This window comes from Rhinolophus hipposideros (genome assembly GCF_964194185.1).
Source record: "Rhinolophus hipposideros genome assembly, chromosome: 20".
NCBI classification, from domain to species: domain Eukaryota; kingdom Metazoa; phylum Chordata; class Mammalia; order Chiroptera; family Rhinolophidae; genus Rhinolophus; species Rhinolophus hipposideros.
This window is the reverse complement of record NC_138066.1, coordinates 44106200-44126988: the sequence shown is the minus strand read 5'-3', so window position 1 is coordinate 44126988 and position 20789 is coordinate 44106200. Positions and strand designations below refer to the sequence as shown.

Below are 20789 nucleotides of genomic sequence, written 5' to 3'. Positions count from 1 at the left end.
TTGGATGATCGAGAACTTACTGTCCTTGGGGTCACAAAATAGTATTTCTTTTGAAGGAGATGAATTCCTTGATAATTATGAGATCTGTTTTTTCCATTCATTATGCCTGGGTTGAAGGGGTGTTGTGAATCAAACCTATCAAATAAAACAAGACTCATTTTCAAAATAGTCCACTTTATGGAATTGGCTCTCGACACCTCAGGTTCCTACACAGTATGTGCATAATTAAAATTAATAGACTTATAAGTATTAGGCTAGATTAGATTTATCTTCAAAACATCCTCCACTGTATTTGTTTCAGATTTTAATTGAATCTCTTTATATCCTGTGTTTTTTCATCAGAAGAGAGTGAAGGCCCAGCTATGGGTCTCAGGCCTCTTCCCTTCTGCCTACTGGTGTGGACAGGCCCTGGTGGATATTAACCTCTTCGCTTTTATTATCCTTTCAACGTATTTATTTTTCTACTTAATAAACATACAGGGCTTTTATATCACAAGTCGGATTGTTTTTGCTGTGGTAAGTAACAGATTACCTAGACGATATCTTATACAATAATTCATGAAACATTTTAACACTTGATAGTTACATAATCAAGACATTTTCCTTTTTACTTTTACAAAAACATGCCAAATACTTGTGTGATCAAATATATTAAAAATATTTATAGTTTAACTTTTCCCTCAGTTCATATTCTATTTTTTGACTTTGATATTATTTATATTATCTTCAGGTTGTAATTACGTTTGGTTATGCAGCTTCTCTTGTCTTTTTGACATACGTGATATCATTTGTCTTTCGCAAGAGGAGAAAAAATAGTGGCTTTTGGTCATTTTGCTTCTATATTGTAAGTATATATGCAAACATATGAATAGAGATATAGAGTTTCTTTTTAGACTTTCAGTGTCACATTAAACATAGTCACTTCTGTCTTGAGCAATGGGAAAATCAACACTGTAACTGTTGACAGGTCTGTACTGCCAGCCTGAGAGAGTCTCGAAAGATCCTAGTGAGTTCCTGCATAGATACTCTTTAAGCTTATTCTCAGTTCTAAGTAGTCAGGAGCCTAATGTCATGGTTCCTTTTACTTTATGTCTTTTCCACTCTTTGTGTTGGCTTTCCTCAAATAGAAGCCATTCCAGACAGGGACAAATGCATGCCTAGAGGAATGCATTTTTGCTTTGTGTCAAGTAAAAAATAAGCCCCTGGTTTACCCGATACTCACAGTTTGTCCTGGTTTGTGTAGATCTGCCAATCCCTCGTATAAGGGAGCACTCGCTGTCAGCAGTAGGACCATCCCGCTGCCCCTTATCTTCAGCTTTTGTGGAAAAGCAGAGCAGGGAGGGAGCTTTACTCATGGGTTCAGGCTCTGTAATGATGTTGGGTTGCAAAAAAATATGGACAGAATTTTCTCAGCCAAGTTCTAGGATTTCAAAGTACAGCAATTCCACAGAATATGAAGACCTTCCAGAATTTGATATACCAAGAGCTTTCATCTCTTGATTTAGAAAGTAGAGACCATTTTCCCTTACACTTTACATCATAAGGGATGAAAATCTAAAGAGGGCAGAGTTCCTTCAGTATGGTAGAAGGCGGAATAGAATTTGCATTATCATATGACGACTTCCTCTTGCATAATTCCTCAGCTGCAAGTGCATAAGTGAACCAATGAAGAAAGATGATTTTGTTATTTCTAGGGAAAGTCATGATAATATAGAAGACCTTTCTATTAGGTTTGTGGATGAATGTGATGATTAAGATGTTCTCTAACTGTAATATGAACAAACTATAATAAATAAAGAACCACAGGAGAGAATCGAATATGCGACTCTGAAACACTATTTTTCAAGTCAAAATATATCTATAGATGATCAGCTACCTTTTATTTCTTTGCTGTCAGCTATTTTTGAATTATTATAAATTAAAATAAGACAAGGAGGTATTATAGAAGCAAAGTCAATTTTGTAAAATACAGATTTTTTGTTCAAAATGTAAAAAAATTATATCATAGTGTTACAGTATAATACATGTTTATAATTTCTGATTTTTTCTTCTCCTTTTTTGTATTTATCTATTTTAGTGTGCTTGTCTATTTATGTCATTTTTATATTATTGAAAAGAAGCTACATGTGTGGGGAATATTGGGATTTCAGATTTGGAAAACATTCAAGATCAGCTAGTATAATGAGGTCTCAGACCTTATGTCATTCGTCATATCAAAAAATATGAGATGGTAGCATGGTTGACAATACTGATTTAAAGTTTGTGTTGATCAACTTCTTGATTTTAGTAGGCTAAATTATACATTTTCACAGAGACTCAAGCAGTTTGCCATACCTTTTTGTCTTATACAAAGAACTTGCTTTATTTCAGACATGTATGGAACATATGTACTGTGATACCTGATCTTTCATCATACAGTTAGTATAAGTTTAAACCATGCTAGTCTTAGGACTACAGTCATTTTTTTATTAGACACAGGATCATATGTACAAATGTATCATATGTTGATGGTCAGTACAGTTACCCTTTTTGCAATCTTGGGTATAGGCAATGTCTCCCCATCATGGAGTGAAGCCACAGTCAATAGTTAATTTGTTTCTAGAGTCCAGTGGACTCCTGTACCCCCAGGATGTGGAACTTCATGGGTATCTTATGCCCTTGTCTAATAAGGAAGCTCCCTGTCAGCCCATATTTTTAGCGCAGTGGTGGAAGTACAGCAGCACGTCTCAGCACATTGAGCCATCGAGTATTTCTTTTGATGCATTTTGCCATCCTCTTTTGTTACAGTGGATGAGAAAGGAGAAGAGAATCACTCACAAAAGTAGAAACCTGAGGCCTGGTAGACTAAGCGGCATCAACTAAGTAGGCTAAAGGACTCACAGTTATCAAAAATAAGGAGATAGGGGAAAAAATAGAGACGTGTGATGTCATGGAAACTAAGAGAAGAGAAGTATGTAAACATGGACACTTGGGCAGTACCTTTGCAGAGAGTTTGCAGCAGTTGTAGAATGAGAGAAGCGTTTTGGATTTGCCATCTAAAATGCTTATTGTGCTCTTCATGAATACTTGGTTATAAATTATTTGGTTCTATTCCCAATTGTTTTTACATGTAGATTACATATTCCCCCAAAACTGTAAATTCACTTAATGATGATACAACATTTGTTGTATATAATTTCCTCAAAACAGTATACTTTTCTGATGTAAAGACTTAACAATCACACTCACACACAGAGTTTTGAATTCCAGCTTTGTCACTCACTAACTATGTGATGATGAGGATGTTATTTAACATCTCTGGACCCTAGATTCCCCGTATATAAAGGAAGGGATAATAAGAACTATAATATAGAGTTGTTGTGAGAATGACATTGGCATTTGTGTAATGGCAATCAGTGGGATTTAGTAGTTATGATTCTTATTAGTTTTATTATAATTAACACATTAATAAGACCCAGAAATGATCAGTAAAGTGCTCAATACATACTTGTTGACTGATAAGCTGATCCTTAAAACAGAAAAATGAAAGATTATCTTTATTTCTTCCCCCAACATTTAATAGTAATCTAAAAGAAAATGAGTCCATTACAGTCAAAATACACAATCTCAGAAAAACCATTTGTTTGGCATGGGGATGTAATGAAGCAGGGAGGACAGTTAGAAAGCTTCAGTCTAGGTGAGAGGCAATATGGATGTTTTAGAACTGCCCATATAACTTTTCAATGTATACCAATTTTTATACATTAACAATATTGCTACCTTAACTATAAAAAGGTAATTTCTCTCTTCATCCTACTGTCTTAGATTGTACTTAAGGCACTCTCAGGAAGTCTGTTTGGTCATTTTATTTTTCACCTTCATCTCCAGATTATTCAAAGAATTTTCTGTTGGGGAGCTAACAATAATATATATGTATATATATATTCTCATGAACAAAATCTCATCCTTTCCTTTTGCCCTGTAAAAGGGGTGTTTCTGCAAATAGAAACATTCTGGCACATATGATAAGAACACCTACATCTTAAATATTTTCTCAAATATCAGTGGACCGAGTACGTCTGACATGCAGTATATTTCAACTTGCCTTGTAGACCTCAACCAACTTTTATGACATCGTTGTAACTCATTTAGAGGTACCTATGATGATGGCAGTCATGGTGTTATTGCCTTCATTTACCTTGGATGGATTTCTGGCTTTTTTGATGTTGGTAAGCAATATTATCAACTGTGTCATTAGGTTTGAATATGCAACCTATCAAAATGCTTTGCCTAAATTTTAAAGACAGAAAGTGGGCTAGTGATTTTCTGGAGCTGGAGTAGGAATGGGGACTGACAGCAATGCATATGAAGTTATCTGTTTGGGGTGATGGAAAGTTATCTGTTTGGGGTTCTTAAGTTGAATTGTGATGCTCTCACAACTCTGGAAATTTACTGAAAAATCCTTGAATTGTACCCTTCATCTGGGTGAATTTTATGGCATGAAAATTGAACCTCAATAAAGCCATTACAAAAGCTTTGCCATATGCACTTTGCAAAACATAAGCATTGATAGCTGCTATGCTGCACTAGCACCAGAGTGAAAAATGTTGCCTAGTTCCATGAGTCTTCATTATCCATTGTGAGGGATACACTCATGTACAATACCATTCATCAATCATTCCTTCATTCAAAACTGTGTATTAAACACTGTTCTGTGTTAGGCACTATGCTAGTAATTGGGGACATCTGGTGGGCAAGCTAGTACAGTCCTTCCTTTCGCAGAGCTTCAGTGGACGCAAAGACCAGCCTCAGGCAAGTCTATGCATAGGGCTTAAACGGCTGCAAAACAGAAGGGCAGAGTTCCAAGCGCAGCTGATGTCAGAGCGATCTAGGGGAAGCAGTGTTTAAACACAGTCCTGAAGAATGAGTGAGAATTAATTCGTGGGAGAGTGGGGCAGGAGGTAAGCGTGTTCTGAAGAGGGAAGCAAAGGCATCGAAGCAGGGAAGACCAGAAGGCATTAGATAAACTGACTATGATTCAGGTGGAAAGACAGGTACAATGAGATGAGCAGAAGAGCTCAGTCAGGAGCATATTCGGGGGTGGGGAGCCTGCCTCATTGAGTGAAGTGGCTTTAAAGAAGGCAGAGAGGGCTTCCCTAATGGTTTGTATTCTTGGGAACTTGGGAAAGCCTGCCATCTGCAAAAACATTTCTCCATTGGTGGAGCAACGCCTGGAATTCTCAACTGAAAATGTATACTTCTGCTGAAAGCATTTCTCTTCTAGAATATAAGCAGACCTGCGAAGCGAAATACATGAACCTGCATCTGTCACATATTACTTAGGAGGAATGAGTTACTTTCTGAATGCATTGATTGACGAAGAAAGGATAACACAACGGGACTAATGATTGTGGTGGGAAGCAGTCATCATTGGGGTAGGAAGGGACCCTGAAAAGATTTGTGGTGGCTTATTAGGACAAATATTGTTGGCCCCTAGAATTTTTCATGATCGAGGCACCTCTTTCTGTTGTGCTTTCAGTAGACATTCAGCAAACGTTAAACCAAACGATTAAAAAAAAATTGGAAGAGACAGATATTATCTGCTCATTAAGTGACATTCAGCGTTGAGTAGGGGCTCCCCTCTCTTTGCATGGAATTGCTTGTCACCAGTGCACAGAGAGGAATCAAGCAGTGTGTGAAATTTTATATAATTTAAATGCAAATCATAATGCTAATGAATTTAAATTTACCCCCCCCCCTTTTTTTTTTGCCTTTGCAGGAAGCCTTTCAGCACCAAGAAACTTACCCAAACGAAAATTTTGACCTGAGTGCAGTTGATCTTCTAGTGTGCCTAATAGTAAGAAGGTTTTTCTAACTCAGCCCCTATTTTTTAACATAGTGATCACTTGCTATAATAACTATTTGATCTTGTCCGAAGTGTGGAACTTCAAAACTATTTTAAAAAACACTTTTAGAATAGACAATGACATTCAGACATGATTCCAAATCCTAGAGTTACTTTTCATATGCATGAATGATGGTTTAAATCCAGAATTCAGTATAAAATTAACTTTATGTTTATCCCGTTTATTGTCCCCTCCAAATTTCAGAGAGCTTGCAAAACACACAGATGGAATATAACTGAAAGCCTTTGATTTAGAGATTAAAAAGCAAAGGGTGAATTAAAAGTGAAAGGAAAGAATGATTATGCTGATCTGTTTAGACTGAAGAAAGCTACTGTCCCTGAATAGAATATGTCAGTACTTTCCTAGGCACAGGAGCAAATGTAGACAGAAGTCTCGCCCTCATGGAGTTTATTTTTTGGTGAAAGGAGCTGGATAATAAACTCAATAAATAATATACACTATGTTAGATGGGTGGTCAGGAAAAGCCTGGCTGAGAAATGATCTGAAGGAGGCAAAGGAGCAAGCTGTAGAGATAGCTTGGGGAAGAACATTCCATTACGCGGAGCAAGAGTAGCCCTGGCTTACTGCAGGGTCGGCCAGGACGCCAGAGTGTAGCAGAGTGACCAAAGAGGAGAGAGGCATGAGAGAAGGTCACAGAAGGAGTAGGGTAAAGTGGGGTGAATAGCAGGGTTACACAGAGCGTTCCAGGTCCCAAAAGTCCCCAAAGGACTTTGACTTGACTTCGAGTAACTGAGGAGTCATTGGAAGGTTTTAAGCAAAGTGGTATGCTAGGACTTACGTGTTGGAAGAGTAGTTCTAGTGAGTATGTTGAGAATAGATGTTTGGAGCAAGGGGAGAAGAGGGCGACCAGGTAGCAAGGTATTGCAGTACTATGATGAGACATTGTAATGACCTGGGCCTGGGTGGGAGTAGCACAAGCAAGGGTGAGAAGAAATTGGGTTCTGGAGAATTTTGAAGGAAGAACAGATAGAATTTGCTGGCAGATTGGATGTGGGTTGTAAGAAGGAGACAGGGTCCTCTAGCTGATGGTCACGTATGGCTGGATTTCTTCCCCAATTCGTCACAATGATTCACATCTATTTTACCTGAGGACAAAAGACCACAGTTGAATTCAAATGTTTAAATAATATTTGTGAACTTATACCTAAATGTAATTGTTTTTCTTTGCTCCTAGCCCTACTTTCAGGCTTTGCTATTCGTTTTTGTCCTAAGATGCATGGAAATAAAGTGTGGGCAGAAAATAATGCAAAGGGACCCTGTTTTCAGGTGGGGATAAAAACTGAATTTGATACTTAATATCATGTTGTAATATTCCTAGAGTGTGCTAGACTATCAACCTTTATAACGTAAATAGCATGCTGATTTTCATGCCTGTCAGGGGGTTGCTGGCTTAGTGCCTCAAAACTGGACTCAGGGTTCTGGCACTAACCAGCAGAGGGAAGCTTTCAGTCCCTCAAATATGCCATTCTCCCACTCAAGATGACTGATTATACGTCCTAGAACAGAAGAAATGGATGACATGGGTTGAGCAACATAGTGCCTCCCAAGTGGGGGACTCTAAAAAGGGTGAACAGTAAAGGACACCAAGGCAAATGTTGGGTGTGATTAGATGGGCTCAGAGGGAACAGAGAAAATGTAGCTGATTTTTAAAGAAGCAGCAGTACTTGCCGGCGGATTTGGAAGGGACAAAGATGCCAACTGAAAGAATGGCGTCAGCACTGAGAAAGGGGCGGGAGTTCTTGGCAAAAGCAGGACCACCATCATCACCAATTTATGGAAAGAAAGGGACAATGGCTAGTGAACTCATAGGGAGGCTGGTTCTTTGATCCATCTTTGACAATAGAAAAATCACCCGTCGTGCATTTCGTTTTCTCCACAGAATTTCCCCTCGAAGTGGAAAGGCTCGACCCAATCCAGAAGAACCTGTCGATGAAGATGAAGATATTCAAGCAGAAAGAATAAGGACAGCCGCCGCCCTGACCACGGCAAACTCAGAGGAGGTAGCAAACCAAGTGACAAAGTGCATGTTAATGGAACATTTCAAGAACCACCCAGCATATCAGTGGATGTGCAGGTTTTCATCTTGAAAGTCTGGAGTGTGGTGCCTTTTCATAATTCTTAAATATGCAGGTGCTACTTGGGAGTGTCTTGGCAGCTCAAAGAAGAACACAAAACATAATGGTTCTTTTCTTCTTTTGAGAAAAATGGACTTGGATACCTAGGGCTATCATTTTGAAACCAAAAGTTTCGTGAGGTGGGGAATTTACATGAGAGACATTATAAAATCCTAATGGAAATTAAGATTTTGAGGGTGATTCGTTTGACTTCGATGTTTCTATGAGATTAGACACGTTTGTTCTGGGAAGGCAGCGAGGCGGAGCAAGAAGCATCAGTGCAGGCATGTTACACTTGAAACAAGCACTCAGATTACCTTCGACTGAAAGTGTGGTTTGGTTCATGACAGAGGGCAAGACAGGTCCAGTAGGGAGAACATAGGAACAGAAAATCTCTAACGTTTAAGAGGGAAATCATGTTGTCATCTCTTCCAGAAACCCGTCATAATTGCCAGCTGTCTACACAAAGAATATGCAGCGCAGAAGAAACGCTGCTTTTCGAAGAGGAAGAAGAAAATAGCAGCAAGAAATATCTCCTTCTGTGTTCAAAAAGGTTAGGAAGAGTCACCTTTTTATTCGCCATTAATACCCAGAGATCATCTGTGTGGTAGGCATGTGGTAGCTGCTGAAGCATTCATTCGTTCAACACATAATTTTGTGAGTGACATTCATTCAACATATAATTGTGACTGTTCCAGGGACAGTATTAGGCTCTGAAAATATAATTATGAAAGAAATAGGCAAGTTCCTGCGCCCATGGATTTTACATCCTAAGAGGGGTCAATAAACAAAAACAACGTATCGAGAAAAGTATCCGAGATCATATAGGCAAGTTGTCCGTGGAACATTCAACTATGTGAAATAGCCTGTGTGTGACCTGGGGCTGCATTCATGTAGGGTTAAGGAAGGCCTTCCTTGAGCAGTGACATTTAAGCCCCAGTAGTGGTGACGAGAAGGTGACAGCTCTGTGAGCATGAAGAGAGAAGAGAGAAGGCAGAGGAAACAGTGAGGGCAGGGACTCAGACCTGGGGAGACCTGTGAGGCACAAACAGAGAGGCCAGTGGATTCATCTGCAGATGGAACGGATAGTCAGATATAAAACAGAGCAGAGAATTTAGATTTCATACCAAGTTCAGCCAGCATTTTGCCACCATTTAATTTATATTTTGGAAAAAAAATACACACTGGCTATTAGTGGTTCATAAATTTGGGTTGTGGACAAGTTAAGAGGCTTTTTCTATCAATTCAGATGAAAGATGATGGTGGCTTGGATACCAGTGGTAAAAATGTCCCTGACTTCCCAAGTTTAGGAATCACTCACTGATCTATGTACTCAGCACATCAGCCGTCGACTAGAGAAAAAAACCTGGGTACATTTTTTTACTAAAAAAGTAATCTGGAAAAAAGACAGGTGTATTAACATCAAATCCATAAGCTTTTCACTGGCATTTTATGTAATTATAGGAGTTAAAGACCGTGTTGGTGACACCGATTACATATATGTTACAAATTTCCAAATGGTACTGAGGCGTTATTGAAGAAGGTTATGGAAGGAACCGTTTTATGTTCATCATTATTTCACTTCCAGTCTTGATAGTCAGTGATTCTCTTTCAGGTGAAATACTGGGATTGGTTGGACCCAACGGCGCTGGTAAAAGTTCATCTATAAGAATGATAGCTGGGATCACGAAGCCAACAGCTGGAGAGGTAGTGACAAATGAAGAAATGGTTTCCATTCCTCAAAATAGAAATGTCATGATAAACATAGATTATAGCATTGTAAGACTATACTTTCAGTAGTTTAAATAGTGTTCAATAAATATGTGAACTAATTTCTATAATGTTTTTTGATACTCAAAAAATGTGGGGTTTTATTAGCTATATGTCAGTTTCTTGAATAATTTAATTGCATGGTTGGAGGAAAGGCTACATGTGTTTCTAAAACCAGTTTACCTTCTTAGGTGGAACTGAAAGGATGCAGTTCCATTTTGGGCCATCAGGGAGATGACATGGTCAAGTTCCTGGGGTACTGTCCTCAGGAGAACGCGCTGTGGCCCAATCTGACGGTGAGGGAACATCTGGAGGTGTTCGCGGCCGTGAAAGGGCTGAGGAAAGCTGACGCCGCTCTAGCCATTTCACGGTACAGAGAAGTCATGTGATTCCTTTGTGTCAAGAGACAGGGAGGCTGTACACTGATGATGAATTCATTAATGGAGAATGAGCAGTAGAAATGATGTCCCCACCTTTTCAGAGAGTGTCAGTGGTAGGGAAAGCAGGGATGGGGACAGGAGCTGTTTCTTGCATCCCTGATTGAGAGATCTTTAAAAAAGTAATTGCATAAAATAATTGACAAGTGAATGAATAATCATCCATTTCAGTTCCACATTCAGAATTGTAGTTATTCTTAAAAACGTTTTCTGAGGTGCAACATCTTTCACGTTCCAAAATAAACTTTGTTTTTTAGCTTTAGTCATTAGAGTTTTGAGAATAATAGCATCATGCTTCCTTCCAATGCTGTTCCTGTTCCGTGTGAAGACATTTTCCCCGGATCCTATCCTCTCTCGACCTGATATTCTCATCCTGTTTTCCATCAGGTTGGTGGATACTTTCAAACTGCATGAGCAGCTGAACATGCCAGTGCACAAGCTAACGGCAGGAGCCACCAGAAAGGTGTGTGTGGCGTGCGATGGTATTCTGAGGGCAGACGCGGTGATGGCAGCAAATAAGGGTGTCTGTCTGCCTTGCAGTTGTGCTTTGTGCGGAGCATGCTGGGAAATTCACCTATCCTGATTCTGGATGAACCATCTACAGCCATGGATCCAATAGGACAGCAGCAAATGTGGTGAGAATGATAACCCTTAGAGCCGGAAGTATAATAAACCTTATGGAAAAGCTGCACTTTGAAACTGATCCTAGAAAATCAAATCCACTCATTCCCAGTTTAGTGGAGATAATCCACATTATTAGGAAAACAAATATTCAACAACTAGTTTCTCTAATGTTGAATCAGATTCATGTGGTATTCATACTTTTCAAAAGCAAAACTAAACAAACCTGTAAGTATTTTGTTAAAGTTTTAGGTCTTGCAGTTTGGAGAATATTTTAATTGGTCTTTCAATTATTATTATTATTTTCCCTTTCTTCTGCCTCCCTACTCCCCCAATCCAGTTTAAGCCGTTGTTTCTCAGTCTAGTTGTGTAGCACACAGCTCCTTGGCCCATGCTGGTATTATGAGCCTTGCGCTCCCCGCTGGGCTGAGGCAATTGGATGGCAGCCCAGCTCCAGGGAGAGCTGTTGTTCACAATCTTAGCTGTAGAGGGCGCCGCTCACTGGCCCATGTGGGAATCGAACCGGCGACCTCGGTGTTGGGAGCACAGCGTTCCAACCACCTGAAGCACTGGGCTGGCCCCAAGGGTCTTTCAATTACTAGGTATCTATAAGTATTTCCTTAGAAACTGTTAATGTACTGACAATTTCCCCATTTCCTCTCCCCCCTTTTACCTAATCTGTCAAATTTGTTTATACATTAAAAGAATTTAGCTTTGAAATTCTTTTTAGTTTCCTGTGGAGGACTTTCCATTTAGACTTATGAAACTCTCCAGTCCAGTTTCTTATTTGTGACTGTCCAATATTTTTCCAACTTTTAAAAAGAACTCTGTTATGGACATTTTATATAAATGTAAAGAGAATTGTTTATGAACCCATTATACCCATCACCCACTTTCAACAGTTACCCATAGAAGGTCAATTCTTCTTCATCAATACCTCCACCCACTTCCTTTCCCTACATCTCAGTAGGGAAATTTCTATAAAAAATTTCTATAGCTTAACCAGAAAACCATTAGCACACCTAAAAATATTAAAAACTTTTCTTTATGTTATCAAAAACCTAATCAGTAGTCACATTTCCCTGGGTTTTTTTGAATTAGGGTCTGACTATGATTTATGAACTGTATTTTATCTACAAAATGTCCCCTCCATCTCTTTTTTTTTCCTGTGCTCTTTTTTTTATGGTGTTGATATTTTGTCTTACTTCAGGCAGATGATCCAGGCAGCCATTAAAAACACAGAGAAGGGGGCCCTCCTGATCACCCATTACCTGGCCGAGGCTGAAGCCGTTTGTGACCGCATTGCCATCATGGTGAACGGGAGACTGAGGTGTGTGACTGAGGGTGTTTTTCTAGAGCCTGCATTTGACCGCCAAACGAGATTCCCTATGAAAAGGGCAAAATCGCTGTGGCAGCTGGAGTTCTTCCTCTCAGCTCCCTCAGTGATGCCCTCTCCCTTACACTTAAAATTTAAGACTAACGTAAAATATTTCAGGGCCAATATTTGTTCCACCATGCTGTCCTTCTTCTCCATAGAAGCATCGGCTCCATCCAACACCTGAGAAGCAAACTTGGCAAGGATTACATTCTACAACTAAAAGTGAAGGAAACTTCTCAAGTGACTTTGGTCCACACTGAGATTCTGAAGATTTTCCCACAGGCTGCACAGCAGGAAAGGTGAAAGGAGCTTTTGATAATGGAGAAACCTGTTGGCTTTGCCCACACACACAGTGGTTTCCTTTCTGCTCTGAGAGAACATCAGGGTGATTTGACTTTGTAGAGAAAGTTAGGGAATTCAAAAACTGACAGGTTGAATCTTACAGATTATGAGATTTGGGAACTACCTAGGACGCTGTGTCCCTGGAGAAGCCTGGGATCACAGCTTCCTGGGTCTCCTAAGTCATCCAAGACTTATCCCCAGCTCTGGAGGGGGACTTGGAAAAGTTGGGGACAAGCAATTTTTGATGACTCAGATCCACATAAGACCACAGTTGGGCCTAAGGCGCCCGCCCTGGCCCTCCTTGTGAATATTTAAAAGATATAAATATCTACCACTTAAAAGATGTAACTATTTAGGTTGTATCCCCCTCATAGGAAACAAATAGCAACTGAGATAATCAAAGGCCTTCCTTTTAAGGGAGTTTTCATGCCTCAAAATGTAGACGACGTAGAAAGGTGTGTGTGCATATATAGAGATACATGTGTGTATTTGTGTATCAGTGTGTTATTGGCAGGGAGGCAAGGAAGTGGAACAGGAACTGAATTTGAAATTCCTTGGAGGATAAGCACACTAAAGCAGCAGAACATGACCACTGCTATTTCAGTTTAGCACAGTACAAGTACAATGGCATTATGTAAGGGACATGCCAGGGCGTGTAACTCAGTCCTGTTTCTAGACCTATGTTGTCACAAATCCAAGAAGCAGTTTTGATATGGCCGGGCAGATGGAGAATGGTAAGACTGAAGGAGCAGGGGCTGGGCTGAACGGGGCCAGTCCTGGATGTATGAGCATCTTTGGGGCCACCTGGGAGCATTGAACTTCTTTTTGGGAGGAGCTGAAAATGGGACATAAGGTCATAAAGCCAAATGTAACATGTGGAAATGAGATGCCCCAAATCAGTCCTGGCTCTTCTCTCCTCAGAGGTCAGGGAAGTTTTCAGTTAAAGCTTTTTGTATCCTTCCACTATTATCCCCCTCTCTCCCAACCTCATCTCTCTCTTTCCTTAGCTTTCTGGTGACAAGGATGAAATATTAAGTTGGGATTAGTTCCAACCTAATTTGAACCTAATCAAAAGGATAAGTTCAGAATATCTGTGTTCAACAAGAAAAAGTGTTGCCTAAACTGAGTGTGAATGTAATTTAGAGAATTCTCTCCAACCATGAGCTACCAAAGCCATTTTAAGATTTGTCCATTAATAAATTATTTTATTTATTTCCTGTGTAAGCCATACATTAATTTGCATTCCTTTTATTTTAAGAAGGAAATTGCTGATAATGTCAATATTTATGTTGATGGTCATTATGTTGATGGACCTTGAAACTCAAGGTCAAATATGACATTTTCCTATTCCCAGGTATCCTTCCTTCTTGACCTATAAACTGCCCGCGGTAGATGTTCACCCTCTATCTCAGGCCTTTCGCCAATTAGAGGCAGGTAAGAATGATCTTTTTAAAATAAAACTTTTGAAGAATTAATTGAGACTTAAATAACAATTTAATGGGAGATAATTGTGTAATAAATTTTTAAAAATAGGCCCTGTAGGGTATGATTTTTAAGAATTCTAATGGTACATAATGGTAGATTTAATCCCAAGTTTGGTTAATCATACTCTCTGAAAAGAGATTTATCTCCGCTGCAGAGGGAAAGCTGCAGAAAACGCATAATCGTGCTTGACTGCTTTTACTGTGAATTCATGACATTAACCTCAGAAAGCCCATTAGTCTAGTCTGCGTCATTCCTTGTGCACAGTCCATTCACACCAAGTGTCCTAAATTATTACTTCCTTCCTCTTACGTATCCGTCTCCTTCCTGCTTTCCTCCCTCAGTCGATGCCCTTTTATATTTCACTAGTAAAATGAAGGCAGCAGGAAACCTCCCTGCGTCTGCGCTGTGTGTCCCTTTGCCTGTTAGCAATGAACTGTCTTTGTCTTCAGCAAGGCCATACCCTGCATTGTGCATAACGCCTCTTGCCACTTGAACGTGTCATTTTCTCTCTTCATCATTATTTTCCCTCTTTTGACTGGTTCATTCCCAACAGCAAACCATCATGGTGGAATTTCTGAACACAGTGTAATGGCCAAGAGCTCAGACTTGAGCACCAGGCACCAGGCTCTCTGGGCTCCCATCCCAGCCCTGCTGCTAGCAGGTCAGGACACATTGAACAAAGTCACTCAAGCCCCACATGTCTAGACGGCTCATCGCTACAATGAGGGAGGACATCAGTGCCCACTTGGCAGGGTTTTCAGGAGGATTAAATGAGTTCATTTGTAAAGAGTCCAGAACAGAGCCTGACTCATCGTGCTTGAGATAATATAAATCTCTGGTGTGCTCCTTCCACTCTAGACACCTGCCTGCCTAGCTCTTCCTAAGTGCTATCAAGCATGCATTGTCCACCCTCAGGACTTTGTACTTGCGAGTCATTCTTCCTGGAATCCTGCTTCCTAAATACCCAGGTGTGTCCTCACTTCTTTCAGGTTTCTGCTCAGTTCTTACCTTGTTACTGGGGCCTTCCCTAACCATCATGTAGAAAATAGTCTATTTCCTTTACCTTATTTACTTTTCCCCATGCATTAGTTATCATCATTTACTTATTATGTATTTAAGTGCATATTTATTTAATGCCAATATCCCTCCCTCTAAGATGCAAACTACACAAAGGCAGAGGTTTTTGTTTTTGCCTGTTTTTTTTAAATTAAATGTATTGGGGTGACATTGGTTAGTAAAATTATATGGATTTCAGATGTACAATTCTATAATACATCATCTATATATCATATTGTGTGTTCACCACCCGAAGTCAATTCTCCTTCCGTAAATTTCAACCCTTTTACCCTCTGCTACTCCCCCCCTTACCCTCTGGTAACTACTAAACTGTTGTCTGTGTCTATGAGTTTTTGTTTATTTGTCTTGTTAGTTTGTTGCTTTCAGTTTTATATCCCACATACGAGTGAAATCATATGGTTCTTGACTTTTTCCATCTGACTTATTTTTCTTAGCATGAAAAGCTCAGTAACCATCATGTTGTTGCAAATGGCAGTATTTTCATCTTTATTCTTATGGCTGAGTAATATTCTATTGTGTATATGTACCAAATCTTCTTTATCCAATCATCTATTGAGGGACACTTTGGTTGTTTCCATGTCTCATCCACCATAAATAAATGCTACAATGAACATCAGGACATATACCTTTATGGATAAATGTTTTCAGATTTTTGGGGTAGATACCCAGAAGAGGGATTGCTGGGTCATATGGTAATTCTGTTAATAATTTTTTGAGGAACCTCCATACTGTTTTCCATAATGGCTGTCCCAATTTATCTTCCCATCAGCAGTGTCTGAGGGTTCCTTTTTCTCCATAGTCTCTCCAACACTTGTTATTTCTTGTCTTGTTGATAATAGTCATTCTAACAGGTATGAGGTGGTATCACATTGTGGTGTTGATTTGCATTTCTCTAATAGCTAATGACGTTGAACATCTTTTCATATATCTGTTGGTCATTTGTATGTCTTCTTGGGATAAGTGTCTGGGAAAATTGGAAAGCCGCATGCAAAAGAATGAAACTAGACAGCTATCTGTTACCCTACACCAGAAATAACTCAAAATGGATCAAAGACCTAAATATAAGACCAGAAACAATAAATTGCATAGAAGAAAGCATAGGTACTAAACTTATGGACCTTGGGTTCAGAGAAGATTTTTTAATGAATTTGACCTCAAAGGCAAAGGAAGTAGAAGCAAAAATAAATAAATGGGATTATATCAAACTAAAAAGCTTCTGCACAGCAAAAGAAACCATCAACAAAACAAAGAGGCAACCAACCAAATGGGAGAAGATATTTGCAAACAATGCCTCCGATAAGGGGCTAATATCCAAAATATGTAAAAAATTCATACAACTCAACAACAAAAAACCGAACAATCGAATTAACAAATGGGCAGAGGACCTGAACAGACACTTCTCACCTATTTTCTTTAGGCTCTGTCCCTGGCATCTAAGGGTGACTCACACATATAGCTGGTTCTCAGTATGTAAATAGAGAACTGTGAACATGTGAATATATAAATCTGGTGACCACTCTCACGTAGATTTCCTGGTGGGGATGCCCAGCAGAGAGCTTGTATGGCATATGAACTGGCTGAAGCACAATTACACAGAAGTACGGGGTCTTTTTAAAGAGAATGAAATGGGATTGAAAACTTCCCCATGTGTAAGAATATATCAGTCAATTATACAGTTCCTCAAGGAACTTATATATCTCCTCAAGACACATATACTCAGTCATAAAACACATATTGTCAAAATGTAACCTTGAGAAAATTCTGATATCAAGATTAATTCAATATGCATTTATATTAACTCTCTGACTTTTCATTATTTCATTCTTCCACCAAGCATTTATTTATTCAGCTCTGTATTCCATTTATATTAATGATTTGCACTTTTATTTTGTATGACTGAAAAAAATTCTTGGTAATAAATTGTAAGCATCTACTACTAGTTTTTTTTTTTTTCAGTGAAACATAACTTTAACCTGGAAGAATATAGCCTCTCTCAGTTCACGTTGGAAAAGGTGAGTCAACTTGGATGGTTTTGTAACATCTTTGTAAATTTCAAATGAAAGTGGCATGCATTTTGCCTGTTTATTTGGAAGACAATCAACAACTTGATAATTCTTTTTCCTTCTTTTTTGTTTCCTATCTAGGTATTCCTAGAGCTTTCTAAGGAGCAGGAGGTGGAAAATTTTGATGAAGAAGTTGATACCACCATGAGATGGAAACTCCTCTCTCATTCAGAAGACCTGTAAAACCTCGTCTAATCCTTCCTTGTTGATATCATATAAGCTTATGTTATATGTAATAATTTACAGTATGTATAATTTTTTAAATTGTTAATGTCAATATCTTGTATTTTTAGTCAATAAATGAACAAATTTTTAAATTATCCTTCCCCTCAAATTTAGGGTTGATAGACAATCTGTGATAAAAGCAGTACAGAGTATTAATGAAGTTATCTGATGAGCCAGGCATTGGGTATTGAGGAAATAAAACCACAAACTTGGAATTTTTCAAAGCATGACTTTTTTGAAATATGACATTTACTAAAAAGTTGTCTTGCTGAAATATGTGAGGGATGTATTCAACAGCCACAAGCTCTGCAATTGCTGCATGCTAGTTTGTGAAACACATCAGGTGTTTCCATTTGTTTTAATACCCATGTACAACCCAAGAGTCTTCCCTGAAACCTTGAGGGACACTTTGGTTGTTTCCATGTCTTGGCCACCATAAATAAATGCTACAATGAACATCAGGACATATACCTTTATGGATAAATATTTTCAGATTTTTGGGGTAGATACCCAGAAGACGGACAATTTCAAGAATTTGTCTTGAAATTCACGGGGTTAGGGGACCTGGGCTCACAAATGAATAAGCACGTGCATTGGAAAAGCAGTTCAAATACACCTTTTGTAAGCAATGAAAGTCACAGCAGTATTTACTCAGACTTATAAATTTTGAATATGTTATATTAAGTAATTATGATTTGGCGGTGGTAGTGATTTCCCTCATCAATCGTTTTCTGTGTATTTCCTGCTATTTTAGAATAATTTTTATGTTATATAAGTGTATGCACATATATAAGTGTGTGTATACACACACACACACACACGCACAAATCTTTTGTATAACTCAATTTAAAAAATCTGTCAGTTTTACATATTATTTTTTTCCTTAAACAATAGCTATTTCATTTTGAATATCACTAGAAAGTTTTTTGAAGACTAAGCCGTATTCCTGTTGTTTTGGGCGATATGTTATATAACTTAAAAAAAATTGTTATGCTCACCAAAGAAAATTTGTATAATGGGAAAAATATAGAAATTGAATAAAGTTAAATAACAGAATCACTACAATTTCTCCATACAAAAAAAAAATCAACTACTTTCTTCTTTCTTGAGTGCATTCTTTATAGAGCTGGAATCATTATAGTACATGTAATTTCCTAATTAGGTATATATGCATATTTGCTGATATAACACTGAATTGTTTTAATTTACTTTTAAACTTATGGTGAGGTTGAAGCTTCATGTGTTTGAATTTTATTTTGTGTTAATTATTTGTATTCTTTGTTCATTTATTTTTGTGCTTTAATTTTTTTCTTGTATATTTTATAAGGTTTTAATATAATTAAGTATTTTATTTGTATATTTTACATATATTGTAATTCTATCTGGAGCACTATATTTCTAAATCTATGATAAATGATCTATAGCTTGTTTATTTAGGAAACTTTAGTGTCTTATACAAGTAAATTCATATTATAGTGAGAGTTGAATTTATTTAAATTATTTGTAAAACTCAAGCAATAAATTCTTCTGTCTTGCTCAAACATATAACCGTTTCACATACCAACATAATGAAGTATTTGCTTGTATTCATTAAAATTACAAATTTTCTTAACTATTGTAGAAATATATTTACAAAGTACTAAATAACCAGTATCAGATAGATACAGTATGAATGTTTCAATATATTAAACTAGGCATAGTTTGCTAAAACTATCATAATATGGCTGTTTTTGAAGCTGTTAACTTAGGTTTTTATTAGGATTCTGTCTTAAGAGAGATGAATGGACACAGAGAGAGGAGGTCAGGGTAAAACAAAAGAAGGGATTTTTTTAAAAAGGAAAAAGCATTTCCATCTCCACTGCTATTGTAGACAGATCTTGTGCTAGTTTTGTCTTCTGTTTTCCTAATGGCCCTCTAGACAAGGCTGACTGCTGTGGACTGCATTGATGGTTGGCTTCCTATTGGGATTCACCAATCCAATAGGAAGCCGCAACAAGAAATGGAAGGATGGAAGAAGAAGAGAGAGGTCAGAGTATTCTTCCTTTATGCCCTGTTTTGGTACCAGATCACTATCCACAGTTGTATCCTTCCAGGGCCCTCCTCCAGTTACGCCCGCCTGCTTCTGGTCCCCTTAATACTATCGACCCCAGGAGGCTCTCATGCTCACATAGTCCCCACTCAGCCCCCAGCAGTTTATCAAAATTGCCAATTAAGTGTTTGTTCCTACCAATGAATGGCTCTCATGGCTTCTGTTCCAGGTAAGCTGATCCTGACTGTGATTCTCTGTAGTCACGTGTGTAAAAGAATAATATGTATTGTTTTACACATTATTGTGTATATATATGTCTCTGCCCCCAGTTCCTTCTAACATTTGGTCTTTGACCCCATTGCCTGACACAGACCTCCTAAAACCCTTGTAATTGCTTGAGTAATAGGAGCATCTGACACAGAGCTCCTAAATCTCTTGGAATTTCCTGGATGATAGGAACATCTTTTGTTCTAATAAGATGACTCGGTAGGCTCCTGGATCAGGGCTGGTCACCAGAAAGACCAAGCCATGATTAGAAACTTGGTACTCTTAGCCTCACCTCCTATTCTCCAGAGTGGGACGAGGGCTTGAAAGTTGAGTTAATAATCCATCATCCAACCTGATGAAGCCTCCATAAAAATCCCAAAAGAACTGGGTTCAGAGAGCGTCTGGGTTGGTGAACACATTTATGTAATGGGAGGGTAATGCACCCTAACTCCATGAGGACAAAAGCTCTTGTGTTTGAGACCCTTCTTGACCTCACCCTGTGTGTCTCTTCCTCTGGCTATTCATCTGAATCCTTTATCATATCCTTTATTATCTAATAAACCAAGGCCATGTGCACATGTGAGATAAAATGGCCAGATTGGGGTAGGAGGGAGAGACTTTCCTGGGTTTCCTTGACAGGGGAGCCCAATGCACTACGATTTGAAACCTGTTGGTAAAGTCTTAATGGCAGCTAAATTTAGATTGGGAGGACATGGAGATGCAAAGGGTGATGGGATTACAGTGAAAGTTCAGCTGAAAATTGGGATTTTTGAACAAACTTTGTGTGAGGTGCTCAGCTCTCCTTTACCTGACTGTATTATTGGGATGGATGGTATGTCTGACTAGAGATCGCTTCTCCCACCTAATACTGTAAATAGGAGGCACGAAAGTCGGCCCTGAACCACTCTTCATTTGACATGTTCAGTGGGAACCACTAGAACGGCCCAAACTCATGCAGGTAGTTAATTTAAAACACTGTAGAGTGCAGCAGGTCCTCAGTGAAGATAGTTTTGTTCAATGTTGTTTTTGTTATAATATTGATGAGATGCCATAGGAACATAATGCTTGTGTGTTA

General features: G+C 38.6%; 1 protein-coding gene across 5 annotated transcripts in view; it reads left to right on the top strand.

Moving 5' to 3' along the window:
• ABCA6 (ATP binding cassette subfamily A member 6) overlaps positions 1–19124 on the top strand; it is a 74821-nt gene extending 55697 nt beyond the window's left edge. For 2 of the 5 annotated variants that reach the window (XM_081028898.1, XM_081028900.1), the window contains 16 exons: positions 343–516; positions 731–844; positions 4092–4208; positions 5759–5836; positions 7081–7172; positions 7786–7906; positions 8456–8573; positions 9636–9727; positions 9982–10160; positions 10615–10690; positions 10768–10862; positions 12059–12178; positions 12385–12525; positions 13923–14002; positions 17087–17142; positions 17275–19124. In XM_081028898.1, the coding sequence (XP_080885024.1) occupies positions 343–516; positions 731–844; positions 4092–4208; positions 5759–5836; positions 7081–7172; positions 7786–7906; positions 8456–8573; positions 9636–9727; positions 9982–10160; positions 10615–10690; positions 10768–10862; positions 12059–12178; positions 12385–12525; positions 13923–14002; positions 17087–17142; positions 17275–17376 (1755 nt within the window). In that variant the 3' untranslated portion in view covers positions 17377–19124. Of the gene's footprint in view, positions 1–342; positions 517–730; positions 845–4091; positions 4209–5758; positions 5837–7080; positions 7173–7785; positions 7907–8455; positions 8574–9635; positions 9728–9981; positions 10161–10614; positions 10691–10767; positions 10863–12058; positions 12179–12384; positions 12526–13922; positions 14003–14911; positions 15022–17086; positions 17143–17274 lie in introns of those variants that run through there. The other 3 variants (XR_013991954.1, XM_081028899.1, XM_081028901.1) reach the window with 3 other exon arrangements.
• The last annotated feature ends 1665 nt before the right edge of the window (positions 19125–20789 follow it).